The sequence below is a fragment of the Lepidochelys kempii genome, chromosome 1, assembly GCF_965140285.1.
Source record: "Lepidochelys kempii isolate rLepKem1 chromosome 1, rLepKem1.hap1, whole genome shotgun sequence".
Lineage (NCBI taxonomy): Eukaryota > Metazoa > Chordata > Testudines > Cheloniidae > Lepidochelys > Lepidochelys kempii.
This window is the reverse complement of record NC_136380.1, coordinates 281693-299717: the sequence shown is the minus strand read 5'-3', so window position 1 is coordinate 299717 and position 18025 is coordinate 281693. Positions and strand designations below refer to the sequence as shown.

The 18025-nt window shown below is 59.4% G+C and overlaps 1 protein-coding gene across 1 annotated transcript; it reads right to left on the bottom strand.

Annotated features, from left to right (window-relative positions):
- Window positions 1-3521: 3521 nt before the first annotated feature.
- TPP1 (tripeptidyl peptidase 1) lies at window positions 3522-16925 on the bottom strand. The gene is made up of 13 exons (XM_073327095.1): window positions 16824-16925; window positions 15974-16051; window positions 15484-15623; window positions 14989-15139; window positions 9218-9339; window positions 8263-8459; window positions 7786-7984; window positions 6515-6703; window positions 6187-6259; window positions 5311-5431; window positions 4925-5083; window positions 4702-4839; window positions 3522-4382 (listed from the first exon to the last, which is right to left on the bottom strand). Exons 1-13 carry the CDS (start codon window positions 16832-16834, stop codon window positions 4242-4244), a joined length of 1719 nt encoding a protein of 572 aa, XP_073183196.1. The 5' UTR covers window positions 16835-16925; the 3' UTR covers window positions 3522-4241.
- Between the last annotated feature and the right edge of the window lie 1100 nt (window positions 16926-18025).

Genomic DNA, 18025 nt, shown 5'->3' with positions numbered 1-18025 from the left:
GCTTTGCGCAGCGTTGCCGCCTGGATTGGCCAAAGGAGCTGTCACACAAAGCAACTCCCGCCCTGCTGCTCTCTGATTGGAGAACGCGGGTTCCGCTCCCGCCCGCTCTCGAGCCGGGAGCAGAGCGGCGCCCGGCGGAACCATAGAGTCGCGGGGACCCGCCTTACATGGCGCCGCAGCCGGGCGGCCCCCACGTGACGCAGACCGGAAGTGCATCGGGGGTCCGGGGCGCCGTGTCCGGGGGCTGGGGCGCTGTTCCGGGTGGGGGCAGGGGCAGGATGCTCTGTTCCGGGGGGGGGGGGGAGGGGAGCAGGGTTCTCTGTTCTGGGAGGGCTGTTCCGGGGGGGGAGCAGGGTTCTCTGTTCTGGGAGGGCTGTTCCGGGGGGGGGCAGGGGCAGGATGCTCTGTTCCGGGGGGGGGGGGGGGAGGGGAGCAGGGTTCTCTGTTCTGGGAGGGCTGTTCCGGGGGGGGGCAGGGGCAGGATGCTCTGTTCCGGGGGGGGGGGGGAGCAGGGTTCTCTGCTCTGTTCCGGGGGGGGGAGGGGAGCAGGGTTCTCTGTTCTGGTCCAGGTGGGGGCGGGGGCGCTGTTCCAGGTAGTGGTGGGGGCAGGGTTCTCTGTTCTGGGGGGGCTGGTCCAGGTGGGGGCGGGGGCAGGATGCTCTGTTCCGGGGGGGAGGGGAGCAGGGTTCTCTGTTCTCGGGGGGGGGGCTGGTCCAGGTGGGGGCGGGGGAGCTGTTCCAGGTAGGGGTGGGGGCAGGGGCAGGATGCTCTGTTCCAGGGGGGGAGGGGAGCAGGGTTCTCTGTTCTCGGGGGGGGGGCTGGTCCAGGTGGGGGCGGGGGAGCTGTTCCAGGTAGGGGTGGGGGCAGGATGCTCTGTTCCAGGGGGGGAGGGGAGCAGGGTTCTCTGTTCTCGGGGGGGGGGCTGGTCCAGGTGGGGGCGGGGGAGCTGTTCCAGGTAGGGGTGGGGGCAGGGGCAGGATGCTCTGTTCCAGGGGGGGAGGGGAGCAGGGTTCTCTGTTCTGGTCCAGGTGAGGGCGCTGTTCCAGGTGGGGGAGGGGAGCAGGGTTCTCTGTTCGGGGGGGGCTGGTCCAGGTGGGGGTGGGGGAGCTGTTCCAGGTAGGGGTGGGGGCAGGATGTTCTGTTCCGGGGGGGGGAAGGGGAGCAGGGTTCTCTGTTCTGGTCCAGGTGGGGGCAGGGAGTAGGGTTCTCTGTTCTGGGGGGGCTGTTCCAGATGGGGGGGCAGTGTGCTGTTTTTTGGGGGGGGGGCTGGTCCAGGTGGGGGGCAGTGTGCTGTTTTTTGGGGGAGCTGTTCCCAGTGATAGAGGGTAATTGGGGCAGGGTGAAAGAGGGGACACCCTGTTCTGGGTGGGGAAAGGGGTCTGCACTGTTCTGGGCGGGGAAGGTTGAAGGGGGCACCCCTAGTTCCTGATGGGAGGTTCTGGGTGGGGGAGAGGGAGTGTTGGGGATCCCCAGGATTGGCACTACACCTCAGCTTTGGACCAGTCCCTAGGAAGAGCCCCTGTGATGTGTCAGACCCCCTGGCGTCTCCCTCTCCTTTCAGGACAGGCCACCCACCCTCCCGGCCTGAGCCCTGGCCTCCAACACCTCTGCATGCCAGGCTGAGCTGTGCTCGGTAGGCCCAAGCAGGCAGTGTCAAGGGCAAGCCTGGGATATGCAGGTCTGAGCAGCGATGCTTGCACAGCATTGCCGACACAATGGGGTTTGGGGGAGTCCTTAGGGTAGCCTAGAGAGCTGAAAAGAAAAGCACAGACCACGCTGGCCAGCCCAGAGCCCAGACAGGCTACTTTAAACCCTTTGTCCAGGCCCTGAGTCTCTCCCAAACTGACCTCCTTGGTCAGGTTGCAGGTGAGAGCCCCCAACTCCCATCCCCCACTCACACCTTCCCAGGCCTTGCTTCTCAAGCTGGGTTATTTTCAGCTTCTCTTCAGAGAGTGGGGAGTCATCCTTCTAGGGCTCTGGGTGCCAGGTGACACTGGTGACTAGATTAACAATGCAATGTCCAGAGGAAACTGAGGTACACCCAGAGGTCCTAGAAATATTACCCAAAATTCCCTTTTCATCAAAGGGAGGGTACCCTGCCCTAGGCAGGTGGGAGTGAAAGGGAGCACCCTGTCCGTGCACATACCCTGTTCCAGAGGAGTGAGGGAGAGGTTCCCTGTTCCAGGCAGGTGGGAGGGCAGACCCATTGGGCTCCCAGAGGGCCTCTGGGTACCTGCGATCCCTATCTCGTTCAGGGGCTCCCTGCAGCAAATCTAGGCTGCTGGGGGAGGCTGATACTGCATAATGCTGCAGCCCCACCCAGGGTTTTTCACACATGGGAACAAATTACTGTTGTTCTCCACCTGGACTACAGCATCTGAGCCCTTAGGTTAGCACTCAGAAATTTAGGGCTTGGCTACGCTTGCAAGTTAGAGTGCATTAAAGCAGCCCTGGGCGCCCCAGCTCACTCCCCATCCACACTGGCAAGGCACCCACAGCTAGAGTGTTCCTGGTACTCCACCTCGGCGAGAAGACTGACGCTTGCTGCGTCTTAGCTGAAACGCCCGAGCATCAGTGTGAACGAGGTGTTGCATTACTGCGCTCTGATCAGCCTCTGGAAACATCCCATAATCCCCTTAAGTCACATGGCCCCTCTTGTCATTGTTTTTGAACTGCTACAGGAACGCGGATATGCCCTTTGAAAGCTCTGTTTCTGACAGCTGGCTGCTTATCTGCTCTGAGACAAAGCAACCATTAGTGTGGAATGCTGGGGGGGGGGGTCTGCTGTTGTCTGAACTTACAAGCCAGCATGCTGACATGCTCTCAGCCCCCCAAAAACCCACTGTCTCCCGCCACATACACACAACACGCTCCCTGTTACACTCCACCCCACCATTTGAAAAGCACGTTGCAGTCACTTGCATGCTGGGATAGCTGCCCATAATACACCGCTCCCAATGCCGCTGCAAGTGCCGCAAATGTGGCCATGCCAGTGTTCTTGCAGCTGTCCGTATGGACAGGCTGCAGGGCTTTCCCTGCCGTGCTCTGCGAAGGCTGGTTTAACTCAAAGTGCTCTACATCTGCAAGTGTAGCCATGCCCTTAGTGTTCAGCCAGGCCCATACATGGCCAGGTCTCCTGAGCCAGGCTGCTGTCAAAGCCAGTTTGGCAATCTGGCTCTGTCCCTTTGTTCTTAGGTCTGCTCTATGCTAGAATATTAACTCAGTTTAACTACATCCCTCAGGGATGTGAAAAACCCACCACATTGAGAGTCATTGTTAAGCCACCCTAAATTCCTGTCACCCCAGCTACACCATCTCTTGGGGAGGTGGATTACCTGCACCACTGGGAGAACCACTGTGTAACAAGCCCTTGGTCTCAGTCATGCATGTCTCTCCCAAGGCCAGCTCATAAGCCAGCCACTGACACCTTCCCACTTTGTTCTCTGGCTGGGGGCAGTACCAGGGATGGGGAAACCTGCTAGGCTGAATCTCCCGACCTCCTGACTCCATGAGCGACAGGGTTTGTTTCAGCCAGTCCTTTAATGACCCACTCATAGCACAAAACAATCACACACAGGCCTCAGCTCTCCAGCTCTGCTTTACCTTGTCCATAACTGGGCACAGCACAGAGGGAAACGAAAGACACCTAGGAATCCCAAAATGCAGGCCAAAATTCCCCGAGTCCATGAAGCAGTAAATAGCGGCAGCCAGGTGTTTTATTTGCTCCAACCCCGAATCAGCCCACCCCACTGCACTACTGGGGACACTCCCAGCGCCAAGACCCTTATTTCCTTGCGCTGTCGCTGCTCCCCCTGAGGAAAGTTCATGTGAGAGCATCTCCCCTCCCTGCGCGGGACTCCCCCAAAGCAGCTCCCACCATGTCACCCCCTCCTGGGGGCCTGGGGCCAGGCAGGGGAATGCACAGCTCAGCTGCCACACTGGGCTGCAGAGTAGCAGTGCCTGAGATAACTGGAGGGAGGCACCAGCAGGCCTGAGCACGAGGTAGGGGGAAGCCTGAGCTGTTTCTTTCCAGGAGGCCCTGAATCCCCACCTGCTCACTAAGGTAAAGGGGCAGGAGGAGCAGTGACCTGCCCCTTGGCCCTACAGCTCAGAGGAAGGTGCCCCTGCTCAGGATAGATGTGATGGGAAGGAGGGAGGGAGGGGGCGAGAATGGGGGTGGTCCTGTGGTTTAGCCCACTGTGTACCCGTCTAGCCCCAGGTCTTTCCTCCTGCTGCCGGCATCACTGGTTGAGCAGAGCTCTCAGGAGCTGTGGGAAGTTGGGGGTACCCCAGCCTGTGACGGGGTCCCAGGAGGGGCCAGCACAGAACCCCTGCCCTTCCACTGCTGCATCCAGACACGACAGGTGGCAGCCCATGGTGACCTGGGGAGTCAGAGAGCTCAGTAAGTGCACGCTGCAGTCGCTAGCTGCCCCGACCGCATGCAGACAAGCACAGAGCCAGGAGCAAGGCAACGGGGAATCACTGCCCTGCAGAGGGGGAGTTCCAGCTACAGGACACTCCAAGGCTGGGGCTGGAGCAGCCCCAGCCAGGCCGTCCCCTCCCCTGGATCCAGGGCAAACCAGGGGGGATCCCTTCTTCCTCCACCCTCAGATAGGGCTCGTCTCTCCAGCTCCCAGGCCTGCGTCCTCCCCTTGTACAGAGCCCACAGCTGCTGACACTTCACCCCTCAGCCCCACTCACGTCGTAGAGGGCGGTACTAGGTCCCTTCTCCTGCAGTTTGTAGAGCGCAGGGTTCAGGAAACCCAGGGGCGGCAGACCTTTCTGCAAACGGCGGTCGTTGATCAGGGCCACAATGCCCCCCACCACAGGGGTGGAGGCCTGGCGGGGGGAGGAAAGGTGCGTCAGGGCCCTGGAGATGTCAGGGAACTCATCGCCCACGGCCCTGCCTAGGGCTGCTCCTTACCGATGTCCCAGACACCCAGGGCAGGGGGATGCGGTTGGTCACCACCCAGTAGTTGTCGGACAGGGCAGCCAAGTCGGGGTAGGCACGGCCGCTGCTGTTGTAGTAGGAGCGGGGTGGCAGCTTTGGGGCCGAGTGCAAGAAATTCCTGACAGCTGCAGCCTGGAAGAGACAGACAGATGGGGAGGGAAACCTCGCACCTGGGCCCTGCCCCTGCTCCTGCCCCACCTGCCACCATCCTGCCCCTCACCACCCCCACCAGCCACCATCCTGCCTCTTCCCCTAACCCATCCCACCAGTAACCCCCCAACCTAGCCCCCACCCAACCTGCCAGCTACTGCGCTGCACTTCCCGCACCCAGCCCCACACCCCGGCCCAGCCACACGTACCTGGTAGTCAGGCATAGGGAAGACATTGCTGAAGCCCCCGCCACTGATATAGTCTGTCACCTCCCAGGTCACTCGGAAGGGGTTCTTAAAGGCTGTGCCGCCCACTGTAGTCACATAGGGGCTGTGGGGACAGGTGTGGGGAGCTGCACTGGCCAGGCCACCAGAGACAGCTTCTCATTGTGGGGCCAGCAGCTCCCACAGCTCTCACAAATACTGCAGGAGCCCCCACTTCTCGGGCCTTCCAGGCCCCACTGCCCCCTAGTGCTGGCAGTTCTCAGGGCTCCCTCCCCGCATGGCCCTGGGATTGCTCAGGCCCCCAGTTCTCAGTCAGTTTGCATTGGTCTCTGAGCCCCTTTCCATTCCCTGGGGAACCTTGCTGCCTGCCCTGACCGGCCTTCCCCTTTAGCCTTCCTCTCCTGTCTGCCCCTGCCGTCTGCCCCATCCCGCCTGTCCCTCCAGCCTTCCCAGCCAGGCCTGCCCTCCCTGCCTTCCCCCACCCGGCCTGCCCCGGCCCGCCTTCCCCTCCTGCCTGCCCCCACCGCCTTCCCCCTCCAGCCTGCCCTGACCCGCCTACCCTTCCAGCCTTCCCCTCCTGCCTGCCCCACCTGGCCCGCCCCCGTCCGGCCTTCTCTCACCACCTCCCCTGCTCTCACCCTCCAATCTCGTCTGTGTTGCTTCTCCCCATCTCTGCCACAGCAGCCCCAAACCTCCTGGCTGGGGCTCTGCCAGGAGCACTCAGCCCAGGGCAAGCAGGGCCAGGAGTTGTAACAGGCTGCGCCCCCCCATGCCGCTTGGCCAGGGCACTGCATGCTGAGCTTGAGGCCAGGGTTGCAGCATTGTCTGCCCAAGACTTCCCAGCCCTCCCCACCCTTTTACCTGGAGGCTGGGAAGCTGGGCCGGAAAGTGTGCCTCCCTCCAGCAAGCTTTCTGCAGCCAGCTCCCTCATCACCTGCAAGGCAGGAATTCTGGGTCAGCCTGGCCTATGGGTGGCGGTGACAGACGGGGCCGAAGGGGATGGCCGGTGAGGCCTGGACCCTTGTTGGGGCCAGGAGCCAGGCACCCACCTCCCCACCCGAGTGCTGCAGGGAGTGACCAGGGGAACTCCTGGGTCTCAGCAGTGTCCATAGGGCACAGCCAGCAGGATCCACGCGCTCCCAGGGAGGAAGGCAGCTGAGGGCAAGAGGCGCAGGCAGGCTGTGTGTACCTGAGGCAAAGAGCAGAGTCAAGCCCCGTGCAGCAGCCTTCATGAACTCCCAATTGAGACGCTTCATGTAGGCCCTGGACAGGCTGTCCTCATCGTCGCCGTAGCTCACCGAGTGCACCGAGGGCAGAGAGGACGTGTTACTGAGCAGCAGCAGCCAGGCCAGGAAGGGCTCCTGGCTCTCATGCCTCCCTGAAAGGGGCAGCAGAGAAGGATCAGCCCCATCTGGAGCCTCCATCCCCATGGGGCAGAGCAGAGAAGGCCCAGGAGAAGGAACATAACATGGGTTAGAGTACTTCTAGCCCCCAGGTCTCATCCTGGGCACTAATAGAGACGATATAACATGCCTGCCAGAACTGTTACTCACTATACTCATTGCAGTCAGCGAATGGCCCGTCCCTCATTTAATCTTGCCAAGTCCTTGGCCTCAGATGCATCCTATGGCAGTGAGTTCCACAGGCTAATTACATATACCATGAAAACATATTTCCTTTCCATGTCACTGATTGTCCCCCTGTCCCGTTGCTGAGAGACCGGGAAAACAGAAGCCCACAATCTCCCTTCTCTTGATCAATCAGTAGTGATAGACTTTTCTCATGTCACCTCTCATTCGTATCACTTCTCCCAGTCGTTTCAATCTCTCTTGCACCCAAGAGAGATAAAAAGAGCTGGCCAAGCAGCTTCCTGAAATCCAACATAAGTGGTTCAATCACTTCTAGAGCACTGGGGAAGATCCACAGGACTGGAAGAAAGCTCACATTGTGCCAATATTCAAAGAGACCGTAAACGGGACAGCCTGGGAAATTATAGGTTTGTTGGTGATCACAGAATCATAGAATATCAGGGTTGGAAAGGACCTCAGGAGGTCATCTAGTCCAACCCCCTGCTCAAAGCAGGACCAATCCCCAATTTTTGCCCCAGATCCCTAAACGGCCCCCTCAAGGATTGAACTCACAACCCTGGGTTTAGCAGGCCAATGCTCAAACCACTGAGCTATCCCTCACCCCCAAGTTAAGATAATGGAGTGGCAGATACAGGACTCGATTAGTAAAGAAGTAAAGGAGGATAACAATTAATGCCAATCAACGTGGGTTTATTGGGGGGCACAGGCCTGTGTCAGGATGGGGTCGGTACTTGCATGGTGGGGGGGGAGGGGAGGAGATCACAGGCTCGTGTCGGGGTGGGGTCAGTACCTGCGTGGAGGCCTGTATGTGTATGGGGAGGATGCGAGGGGGGGCACAAAGGCGCGGCCTGTGTCAGGGTGGGGTCAGTACCTGCATTACTGAAGACCCAGGTGGAGATGTTGGCACCTGTGCTCATGATGTACTCCACATCCAGGCTGGCCTCCAGCCCTGCCTTGCCCAGCCCTTGGTGCCCGACCACCTGGTCAACCTGGGAACGGTGCCCAAAGCTGCTTCCGAAGAGCCACATGAACTCCGCCAGGTCGGCCGGATGGAAATACTGCTCCAGGAACTGCGGGGACAGGCAGGGACGGTGTGACATTCCTCCCCCACCCAGAGCACTATCCATCCCCCAGGCCTGGGACAAGCGCGCACCCCCTGCTGGGATCCCCACTGGCTGTCCCTGAGCCGGCTTTGGTGCCTCCACACTGGCCTCGCTTCTGCTGTCAACAGGTGGGGTTCCCATAGATCCTGGGGCACAGGTAGGCCACGGTTATGGGGTGTGTGTGTAACCATGGTTACCTGGGCTCAAGCATGGCTATTGTCACGGAAGGGTGTCACCACGGTTACCTGGGCACAGGCCTGGCTGTTATTGGGCAATGCCCCGATGTCCCCATCCGTCAGGTTGTATCTCTTGCGGATGACAGCGGGCGTCACGCCCAGATGGAAAGCTACCCTCCTCTGCTGGTGCCGTGCCATCACCTCCTCCTTCCTCGAAGCTCTGGTCACCATCTTCCTTTCCGCAGGGAACCGGTGCAGGCCGCCCACTGGATGCCGAGGAGAAAGCACAAGAGGCAGGGTTAGGGCCTGCGTCTCCAGTGGGGTGTGTGTGGGGGGGTCTCTTCTAGCCCCTCCTCCTTTCTGGTCTGCCTGGGAGCAGTGAAAGCTCATTCACTCTGCACTGGGAGCCTCCCAGACCTCTGCCCCAGCAGGGCGGGGCTGGCCCATGTGCGGATGAGAGATCACCCACAAAGAGCCAGGTGTTGCAAGATGGGCGCTCTCCCCTTGGGGTCAGTGCTCAGCAGGCTCCCCAGAGTCAGCATACCCCTACAACCAAACCGTTTCCATGCCTCCCTGCAGGGAAGAGCTAAGACTCCTCTTCACCTCCTATCCCAAAATGCTCCCTAGTGTTCTTGTGTGGTTGCTGAGTAGCTGCTGCTTCCCACCCTAGAGGTGGCTGCATGGTAGTGGCAGGTAACGTCACCCCATATCTTTCACCTCGCACGGCGGGGGTGGGAGCATCAGGCTTGGCTAACACTAGTTAATAATGCGTGGCCTGTTTACCCATTTGCAGAGTAGAGACCCCAGGACAGGCCTAGGGACACTGGTACCATGTCTGGGAGTAGGAGGGGCCTGACCGGCCAAGAAGGAGAGTGGAGTGGCTGAGGAATTGCAGGAGCCAGCCGGGAGCAGCAGGTGCTTGGGTTAGCACATCTCACACACCAGGTGAGTCTGCATGAGCTCTCCAGGTCTCCACAGCGCCGGGAACACGCAGCCCTTCCCCCCAGCCCAGGCCAGCTCATACCAAAGTCAATGTGCTCAGCCAGCTCCTCATGGAGGGTGTAGTGGACAGGGGAGCGCACAGCGCTGCGCTGGCCGTTCACATAGCGATGGAACCGGGCTCCTGGCAGGAGACGCTCTGCTGTGCTGCGAGAATCAAACGCCACCCATCAGCCTGGGGTAGAGGGGGACCGCCTCCCAGCTCCATCCCTGCGGCTGCTGGAACTCAGGCAGCCCTGCCCCTCCCCACACTACCCTCCCCCAGGCATGGCCCGGCTCACACTCTGTACACTGTGACATTCCCCAGGGTACGTGCTAGACCCTCGAACAGCTGTGTCCCCATAATTCTCAAACCTGGGGCCTGTTATACTGCAGCGCTTGTCAGAGCCATCAGCACGTGCCTGCTCAAAGCCATCAGCATGTGCATTCACTCCCCGCTAGACACAGGAGCCCTCTGACCAGTCCCTCATGAACTACGTACAGGGAGACATCCGCAAAGTCCTAGCCACAGCCTCGTCTCCCAGAAATGTGCGTCTGGCACATGAAAGGTCTATCCTTTCACAGGAGAATGATATGCACCAGCCTTGCTATCCCAAACAGAGCTTCCCACATGCAATCCAGACAGACTGGTTAAGATAAAACAATAAGACACTTTTATTAACAACAGAGAGACAGATTTTAAGTGATTTCAAGGAATGATGCTCAAGATTGTTACAAAATGAAAATAAAGGCGCAAAGCGCAAGCTCACCCCTAACTTAACAAGCTAAGTGAACTGAAAAGCAAATGTTCTGTCTCACCACATGCTGGGTCTCCTCCCCTTAGCTCAGTGCTCTGAGAGCAGCTGATGTCATGAGCAGCGATGGAGGAGGAGAGAAGGGAATTGGAGGCTGCTGACTCTCAGGCCTGGTCTATGCTACAGAGTTAGGGCGGTAAGGCAGCTGATCTGCCCTAACTGTAAGTGTCTACACCACAATGGTGCTCCCGCCAAGGGAAGTTGCCTCGTAGACAACTCCACCTCCGCGAGAGGCGCAGCGCTTAGGGCGATGTAGTCAGGGCCTGTTGGCTGTCAACCCAGCATGGGGCTCACAGCTGGAACCTGGCCCCCTGCCCCTGCCCCGGGGCTCATAGCTGGATCCCCCCCTGGCTCCGGGGCTCACAGCTGGAATCACACCCTACCCCGGGGCAGACAGCCCGAGCTGGCAGCTGGGAGCCCGGCGCAGGGCTCAGTTTCATAGCAGGGAGCCTACCAGCAGTGAAACAGACATTGTCCCTTGCTCCCCACAGCAGAGGCACTAGAATCAGCACCAGCTGACACCAGAGTGCTGGTAGCCCAGAAGGCTGACACCACAGAGACACGCACGCCTCTGCCTGACTTCCCCATTACCGACAGTGCAGCAACGGGGGGCTGGGGCCAGTTGGAGCAGTGATGGACTAGGGCAAGGGCAAGGGCACCACACACCCAGTTCCCAGTAGGATCCAAACCCCAAATAAATCCGTTTTACTCTGTATAAAGCTTATACAGGGTAAATTCATAAATTGTCCACCCTCTATAACACTGATAGAGAGATATGCACAGCTGTTTGCTCCCCCAGGTATTAATCACTTACTCTGGGTTCATTAACAAACAAAAGTATAAAGTATAAAAAGTAGGATCTAAGTGGTTTCAAGTAATAACAGACAGAACAAAAAGAAAAGGAGTACTTGTGGCACCTTAGAGACTAACAAATTTATCTCAGCATAAGCTTTCGTGGGCTAAAACCCACTTCATCAGATGCATGCAGTGGAAAATACAGTAGGAAGACAGACATATAGACAGAGAACATGAAACAATGGGTATTGCCATACCCACTATAACAAGAGTGATCAATTAAGGTGAGCTATTATCAGCAGGAGAAAAAAACCTTTTGTGGTGATAATAAGGATGGCCCATTTCCAACAGTTGACAAGAAGATGAGAGTAACAGTAGGGGGGGAAAATAAGCATGGGGAAATAATTTTACTTTGTGTAACGACCCATCCACTCCCAGTCTTTATTCAAGTCTAATTTAATGGTGTCCAGTTTGCAAATTAATTCCAACTCAGCAGTCTCTCGTTGGAGTCTGTTTCTGAAGTTTTTTTCTTGTAATATTGCAACTTTTAGGTCTGTAATCGAGTGACCAGGAACATTAAAGTGTTCTCCGACTGCTTTTTGAATGTTATAATTCATGTTATGATCAAGAATTATAACAGTCAAAGTGATGATTTTATGGGTCATTGTCCTGGTTTGCTAGAGAACATTTGCTTGTATACTTGCAGTACAGACAATACCTCTGTCTGTTCAAGTGGTGTTATGTTATGGCGTACCTCAATGCTTTCACGGGATGAGTCGTTTTGGAATTCAGTAACCAAATCAATGAGGTTGGAGACCTCAGATTCTCCTTCAATACAACAAATCACATTTACCATTGATTCCCTGCGGTACTGGGTTTACAATGGTGCCAATGGCACCATGGCGCTGGGCCCACACTCAGAAGGGGCCCCGGCCTGGCCCGCTCACGCTGCACACCGAGGCCCCGGCAGCCCCCTGGCCACCCCACCAGCTCCTCTCCACCCCATCCCAGTGCAGCTTCAGCTCCAGGCTGTCTCTGCTGCTCACCACCTGTGGGGTCCCGCCTGCCTCCCCAGAGCTGAGCCACCTGGGACCGGTGCAGAAGCCTGGCCAGTCTCGGCCAATGCGGGGGGCTTGGCTGGGCCCCGCCAGGCAAGTGGGTCCTGAGGAAGCCTGGCTGGGAGCAGGCACTGGCCTGGCTGATTGTGCCACCTCCGAGGGGCTGGAGCGATTCCCTGCCCTGGGATCAGGACCGGCCCCAACTGCGCTGGCAGCTCAGCCTGGCAGACACAGTCACCTTCCAGCAGGTCTGATAAGTGCGGCCAGGGGCCAGGGCGTGGGGGAGTGGGTCTCTGAGGGGTCTGTGGAGGGCACTGTGTAGTTGTGGTGGGAGGGCTGTGAGGAAGGGCACTGGGAGGTGGGGGAGATCTGTGTGTTGGGGTGCTAGGGAGTGGGGGTTCTGTGTAGGGTGCTGGGCAGTTGTGGTGATGTGCAGGGCACTGTGCATTTGGGTGGGAGGGCTGGGGGGGGCTCTGGGCATAGCAGGTCTGGGTGATAATGGGATGGGGGCAAGGGCTGTGGTGTGGCATGGGCCCGCTCCCGAGGGGAAGGGGCACGCTAGCTGCACAGGACCGGGCAGGCCTGCGTATGTCTAGCAGCTGCCAGTTTGTAAACAGTTCCCTTGCACTGGGCTGAGCGGACCAGCCCCCCTGCCATGCCCCGCCTGTTGCCTCTAGCCGGTCCCTTGCTCAAGGGACTCATTTCCCCCGGCCTTTGCCCCCATGGAGCCCACAAGCATGTTTGGCGCTGGGCCCACAAATGGTTAATTTGGCCCTGCTTCCCTACTGTGACTGGCTTTAAGCGTATTTGTACGTACTGTTCGTGGGGCAGTTTTACTGTGAGGGCTTTTAAAATGACAGGGTGAACAAATGCACCTTTCTACCACTTCAAAAGGTCCCTCATGAGAGTTCTGCATTTTGTATCTTTTCACAGGGATTAGCACCAGTACCACAGCCCTCACGTCAAAAGATCAGTCACAAGCATTTTTACCATACCACCCCTCTTGTTTGATTTGGCCATCAGTGCGAAATTAACAGGCAGCAGGTTTAAAACAAACTTAAGGAGGCACATTTTCACACAACGAACAGTCAACCTGTGCAAATCATTGTCAAGGGATATTGGGAAGGCCAAAGTAGAACTGGGTTCAAATAAGAATTAGATGAATTCATGGAGGATAGGTCAGTTAATGGCTATTAGTCAACATGACAGGGACACAACCTCATGCTCTGGGTGTCCCTAAACTTCTGACTGCCAGAAGAGACTGGACAACAGGGGATGGATCACTTGAGAAGTTGCTCTGTTCTGTTCATTCCTTCTGAAGCACCTGGCACCAGCCACTATTGGAAGACAGGATACTGGGCTAGATGGACCATTGACCTGACCCAGTATGACTGTTTGGACATGTTCAAAATATCATTTCCTACCAGCATTTCTATTGGAATACAATTCAACTCCCCAACTTTTAAGCTACTCTACAGAACTTCCCACTCCAAATGCACGTTAGCCAAAGTCACAGAAATTCCATATTTTCCCTATGCCAGGTAATATATGTCAGTCTCTTTGACCATGCTTTCCCTGACCAGAGAAATCTGAGCACCAGTTTCCCTCCAACCTAGACATTCTTTTCAGTTCACCTTGGCAACTGTGGCTGTAGGTACTGATAATATCACATTGCCAAGTACATCAAAAGGAAGCCAGATCTCAGTCGGCCAAAGACAACAAGGAGGAAGTACCACTGTTCTTCAACCACAAATGGCTATGTTTGTAGCAAAACCAACTCCAGAACTGAAACAAAAGACAGACATGAAAATTCCAGAATTTTTTTACCATTGTAATATTCCCTTTTCTGTTACTGAGTGTTACGGAGTCACCAGGGCGATGCTCTGAAACTACTCCATACGAAGCCAGTCAGGACTCTGGGGGAGCCTCCTCTCTCTGAGCATACGGTCTCCAGGGCAAGAAGCTTACACAGCTTTGACCTTCCTGGGTCTGAAGTTACGAAGGGGCGGTCATAGCATCAGTGCAGGCAGCTGGAGCAGCCTCTGCAAGAGTCACACCCCCTCATTCCCACCACCTACACATTGACACAATACACAGGGAAACTGAGGCACACATAGCATTCATGCAAAACAGTAAGACTCACATACAACATAACAAGGGAAAATCCCCACTTCATCACACTGAGCATCCAACTTTTCAAGCAACGATCAGCTGCCGAAGGTTAGGCTACAAACTACCCAATCGAAAGCAGACAGAAGGGGAACTATTAGATGTTGCTACTGACGGCTTGAGGGTGGAAGCATGCAACAAATTGCATGGAAAAGTAGTCACATTAATCCTGGATGGCTGGACTAGGGTGCACAGTGACCCAGGGATAGCTAGCTGTGTACAGATGGGGAAATTAGGGTTTACGTATCAGGAGCTGATACTGGAAGCAATAAGACAACTGAGAAGTACCGTGTGACACTGGGAAGAGAAGCCAAGCCACTAACAAATGCCCTGTACAGCTGTGTTGTTAAGAGCTACCTGACAGAGTATGAGACGTGCTTTGGAACGACATACCACCAGTTACGTATGGATGTACATCAGACCAGTTAAATCTACTCAGACGAGACCTAGCACCAAGTGCTTTGATGAAACAATACTGTGGATTTACAAAAGCATTTTCATAATCACCATCAGCCTGGAGCCTGGCTAACAAAATGCCAAGGATATGTAAAATCCCAAATCCCTGGTGACATGCGATGGACCAAACAACATGCCTGGAAACATAGGTTCAGCCGCTTTATTTTAGGCTTATGAGTGACCACAAGGCAGACCGCAAGGACAGAGTGGCGGTGGCCTGCAATATGCAGAAGATCAGACTGGAAGATTTGGTGGTCTCTTCTGGTCTTAAACTCTGTGACACTTGAGACCTGCAGGCATTTCTTGGCCAACACCGGAAACATGAGGAAGCAATTCCCCTGAACAATCCAGCCCCAGATTGATGCAGAGATGGCCCAATGCCACGCAGCCCCCACCACTTGGGCAGGGGTCAACGAGCACACAGCATGGGACCCTATGCAGGGTTACATCCCTGACCCGACACAGACCACAGACCACTTCCACACAGCTCAGCCCCAGCCCCACCCCCCGGCCAAGGGACTCACCTTGCTGGCATCACGCACTCTAGGAAGTCCAAGGTGCTAATGGTCTTGCAGCCCTTGATGCCGTAGGCCCCCAGCCACTTGTGCACGGTGCTGAGCGTGAGGAGAGATGGCTGGATAAGTGTGCGCAGCTCCTCCAGTGACAGGTACTTTCCTGCAGCATAGGGCAGAGGCAACAGCTAGTTGGCCCCCACCCAGGAGGCGAGTGGGGGAAGGGGGGGGGCAGTAAGGCAGTTCTCTTGTGGAGGAGTCCAGCACTCCCGATGTCCCAGTGAAACATCTCCATATTTGTGCCCTTGGACTCCCACCACAGCATGTTTTCCCCCATGTTGTCAGATTCTGCTCTTCACAGCACCTGCGCCCAGAAGCAACTGCACTGGCTGGGCAAAGATATGCTCCCCGGGCAAGGGGGTGGGGAAAGCAGGGGCCAGCTGCATGAACAGCCCCAAGGCCCTCTGAAAGATCGCCCTCAGTCCCTGCTGTCTCCGGGGCAGTTACCATACTGAGGTGAATCGGGGTCCGAGACTCTTCCCACCAGCTTCGCCAGATGCTCCATGTTCTGCTGCCTGAGGGCAAAGGTCAACACAAGCTCGTCCAAGGGAGCGACCCGGCCCACGTGGCTCCATCCAGCAGGGACTCTGAGGGGAAGAGCGATCCTGTGGTGACCCAGCAGGATGGAGTGGGGCCCAAACAGCATGAGCAGAGCTGGTGCTAGGCATAAGTAGAGCGACTCACGGGGGCCCCCCAAAATATTCCTGTGTAGAGGCCGCAATGGGCTAGCATCCCCTCTGGGAGGGTGCGGGGAAACTCAGTTACGCTGGGAGCTCCAGCCACCCCTGAGCCAGGACTCTGCCCCACCCAGCAGGGCGCTGCCCCCAGATATTCCAGGTGCATGGGTGAGAAAAAGGGAGCGGCGGGAGGGGTGGCCTTCAGGCAGAGCAGAACCCAGCACTGGGTGCTCAGTTCCCACCCACGGGGCAGCACTTACTGGAGACTCTGGTCCGGCTCTGGGCCCGCTTGGGAGAGGCACCAGCCCGCGAGACTCACAGCGACCACAAGCAGGAACCTGCCACCGAAAGCACAGTGGACAGCATCAGGGCTGGATCAGGGAGACCCCGCCCCGCAGCTCCTTCCCCTTCCCCCTCCCCCTACCGGGGAGACCCCATTCCCCCTCCCCCTCCCCCTCCCCCTACCCCTACCGGGGAGACCCCGCCCCGCAGCTCCTTCCCCTTCCCCCTCCCCCTCCCCCTACCGGGGAGACCCCGTTCCCCCTCCCCCTCCCCCTCCCCCTACCGGGGAGACCCCGCCCCGCAGCTCCTTCCCCCTCCCCCTACCGGGGAGACCCCGTTCCCCCTCCCCCTCCCCCTACCGGGGAGACCCCGTTCCCCCTCCCCCTCCCCCTCCCCCTACCGGGGAGACCCCGCCCCGCAGCTCCTTCCCCCTCCCCCTACCGGGGAGACCCCGTTCCCCCTCCCCCTCCCCCTCCCCCTACCGGGGAGACCCCGTTCCCCCTCCCTCCACCGCTCCTCCCCCGCCGGGGAGGCCCCGCCCCCCGCAGCTCCTCCCCCCTCCCCCGCCGGGGAGGCCCCGCCCCCCGCAGCTCCTCCCCCTCCCCCGCCGGGAAGGCCCCGCCCCCCGCAGCTCCTCCCCCTCCCCCGCCGGGGAGGCCCCGCCCCCCCGCAGCTCCTCCCCCTCCCCCGCCGGGGAGGCCCCGCCCCCCCGCCGCTCCTTCCCCCCCCGCCAGGGAGACCCTGTTCCTCCTCCCCCCGCAGCTCTTTCCCCCTCCCCCGCCGGGGGGACCCCGTTCCCCCTCCCCCCGCCGCTCCTCCCCCCGTTACCGCGCCTCCATCCCGTCCCGTCTGCCCCCAGCCCGAATCGAGGTCACGAGCAGAGTCGGTCACATGATCCGATGAACCCACGTGACGAACCCGCTGCTGGGGTCACATGACAAGAGGCCCAGCCGGGGCGGGGCCACGGGGCGCTCCGGGGGGGGCGGGGCCGTCGGTGGGTTTCAGAGTGAACGAGCCATGGCGCCCGGCGCTGCGGGGACCGGGTCCCAGGCCCCGCTGGGAGCCCCGCGGCCAGGGGCCGTCTCCCGCCCCGGGTCCTGCGCCGTCGGGTGGCCGCTGGTCGGGGCCGGGGGCCTGGCGGGGCGGCCGGGCGGGGCGGCCGGTGGGGGGAGGGGGCATGGGGCGGTGGGCTGTGGGGAGGGGGCGGGAACGGTGGGCATGGTGCAGTGGGCTGGGGGGCGGGGGCGGGGGCGGGAACGGTGGGCATGGTGCAGTGGGCTGGGGGGCGGGAACGGAGGGGAGGGGGCATGGTGCGGTGGGCTGGGGGGCGGGAACGGAGGGGAGGGGGCATGGTGCGGTGGGCTGGGGGGCGGGAACGGAGGGGGCATGGTGCGGTGGGCTGGGGGGCGGGAACGGAGGGGAGGGGGCATGGTGCGGTGGGCTGGGGGGCGGGAACGGAGGGGAGGGGGCATGGTGCGGTGGGCTGGGGGGCGGGAACGGAGGGGAGGGGGCATGGTGCGGTGGGCTGGGGGGCGGGAACGGAGGGGAGGGGGCATGGTGCAGTGGGCTGGGGGGCGGGAACGGAGGGGAGGGGGCATGGTGCGGTGGGCTGGGGGGCGGGAACGGAGGGGAGGGGGCATGGTGCGGTGGGCTGGGGGGCGGGAACGGAGGGGAGGGGGCATGGTGCGGTGGGCTGGGGGGCGGGAACGGAGGGGAGGGGGCATGGTGCGGTGGGCTGGGGGGTGGGAACGGAGGGGAGGGGGCATGGTGCGGTGGGCTGGGGGGCGGGAACGGAGGGGGCATGGTGCGGTGGGCTGGGGGGCGGGAACGGAGGGGAGGGGGCATGGTGCGGTGGGCTGGGGGGTGGGAACGGAGGGGAGGGGGCATGGTGCAGTGGGCTGGGGGGCGGGAACGGAGGGGAGGGGGCATGGTGCAGTGGGCTGGGGGGCGGGAACGGTGGGCATGGTGCAGTGGGCTGGGGGGCGGGAACGGAGGGGAGGGGGTATGGTGCGGTGGGCTGGGGGGCGGGA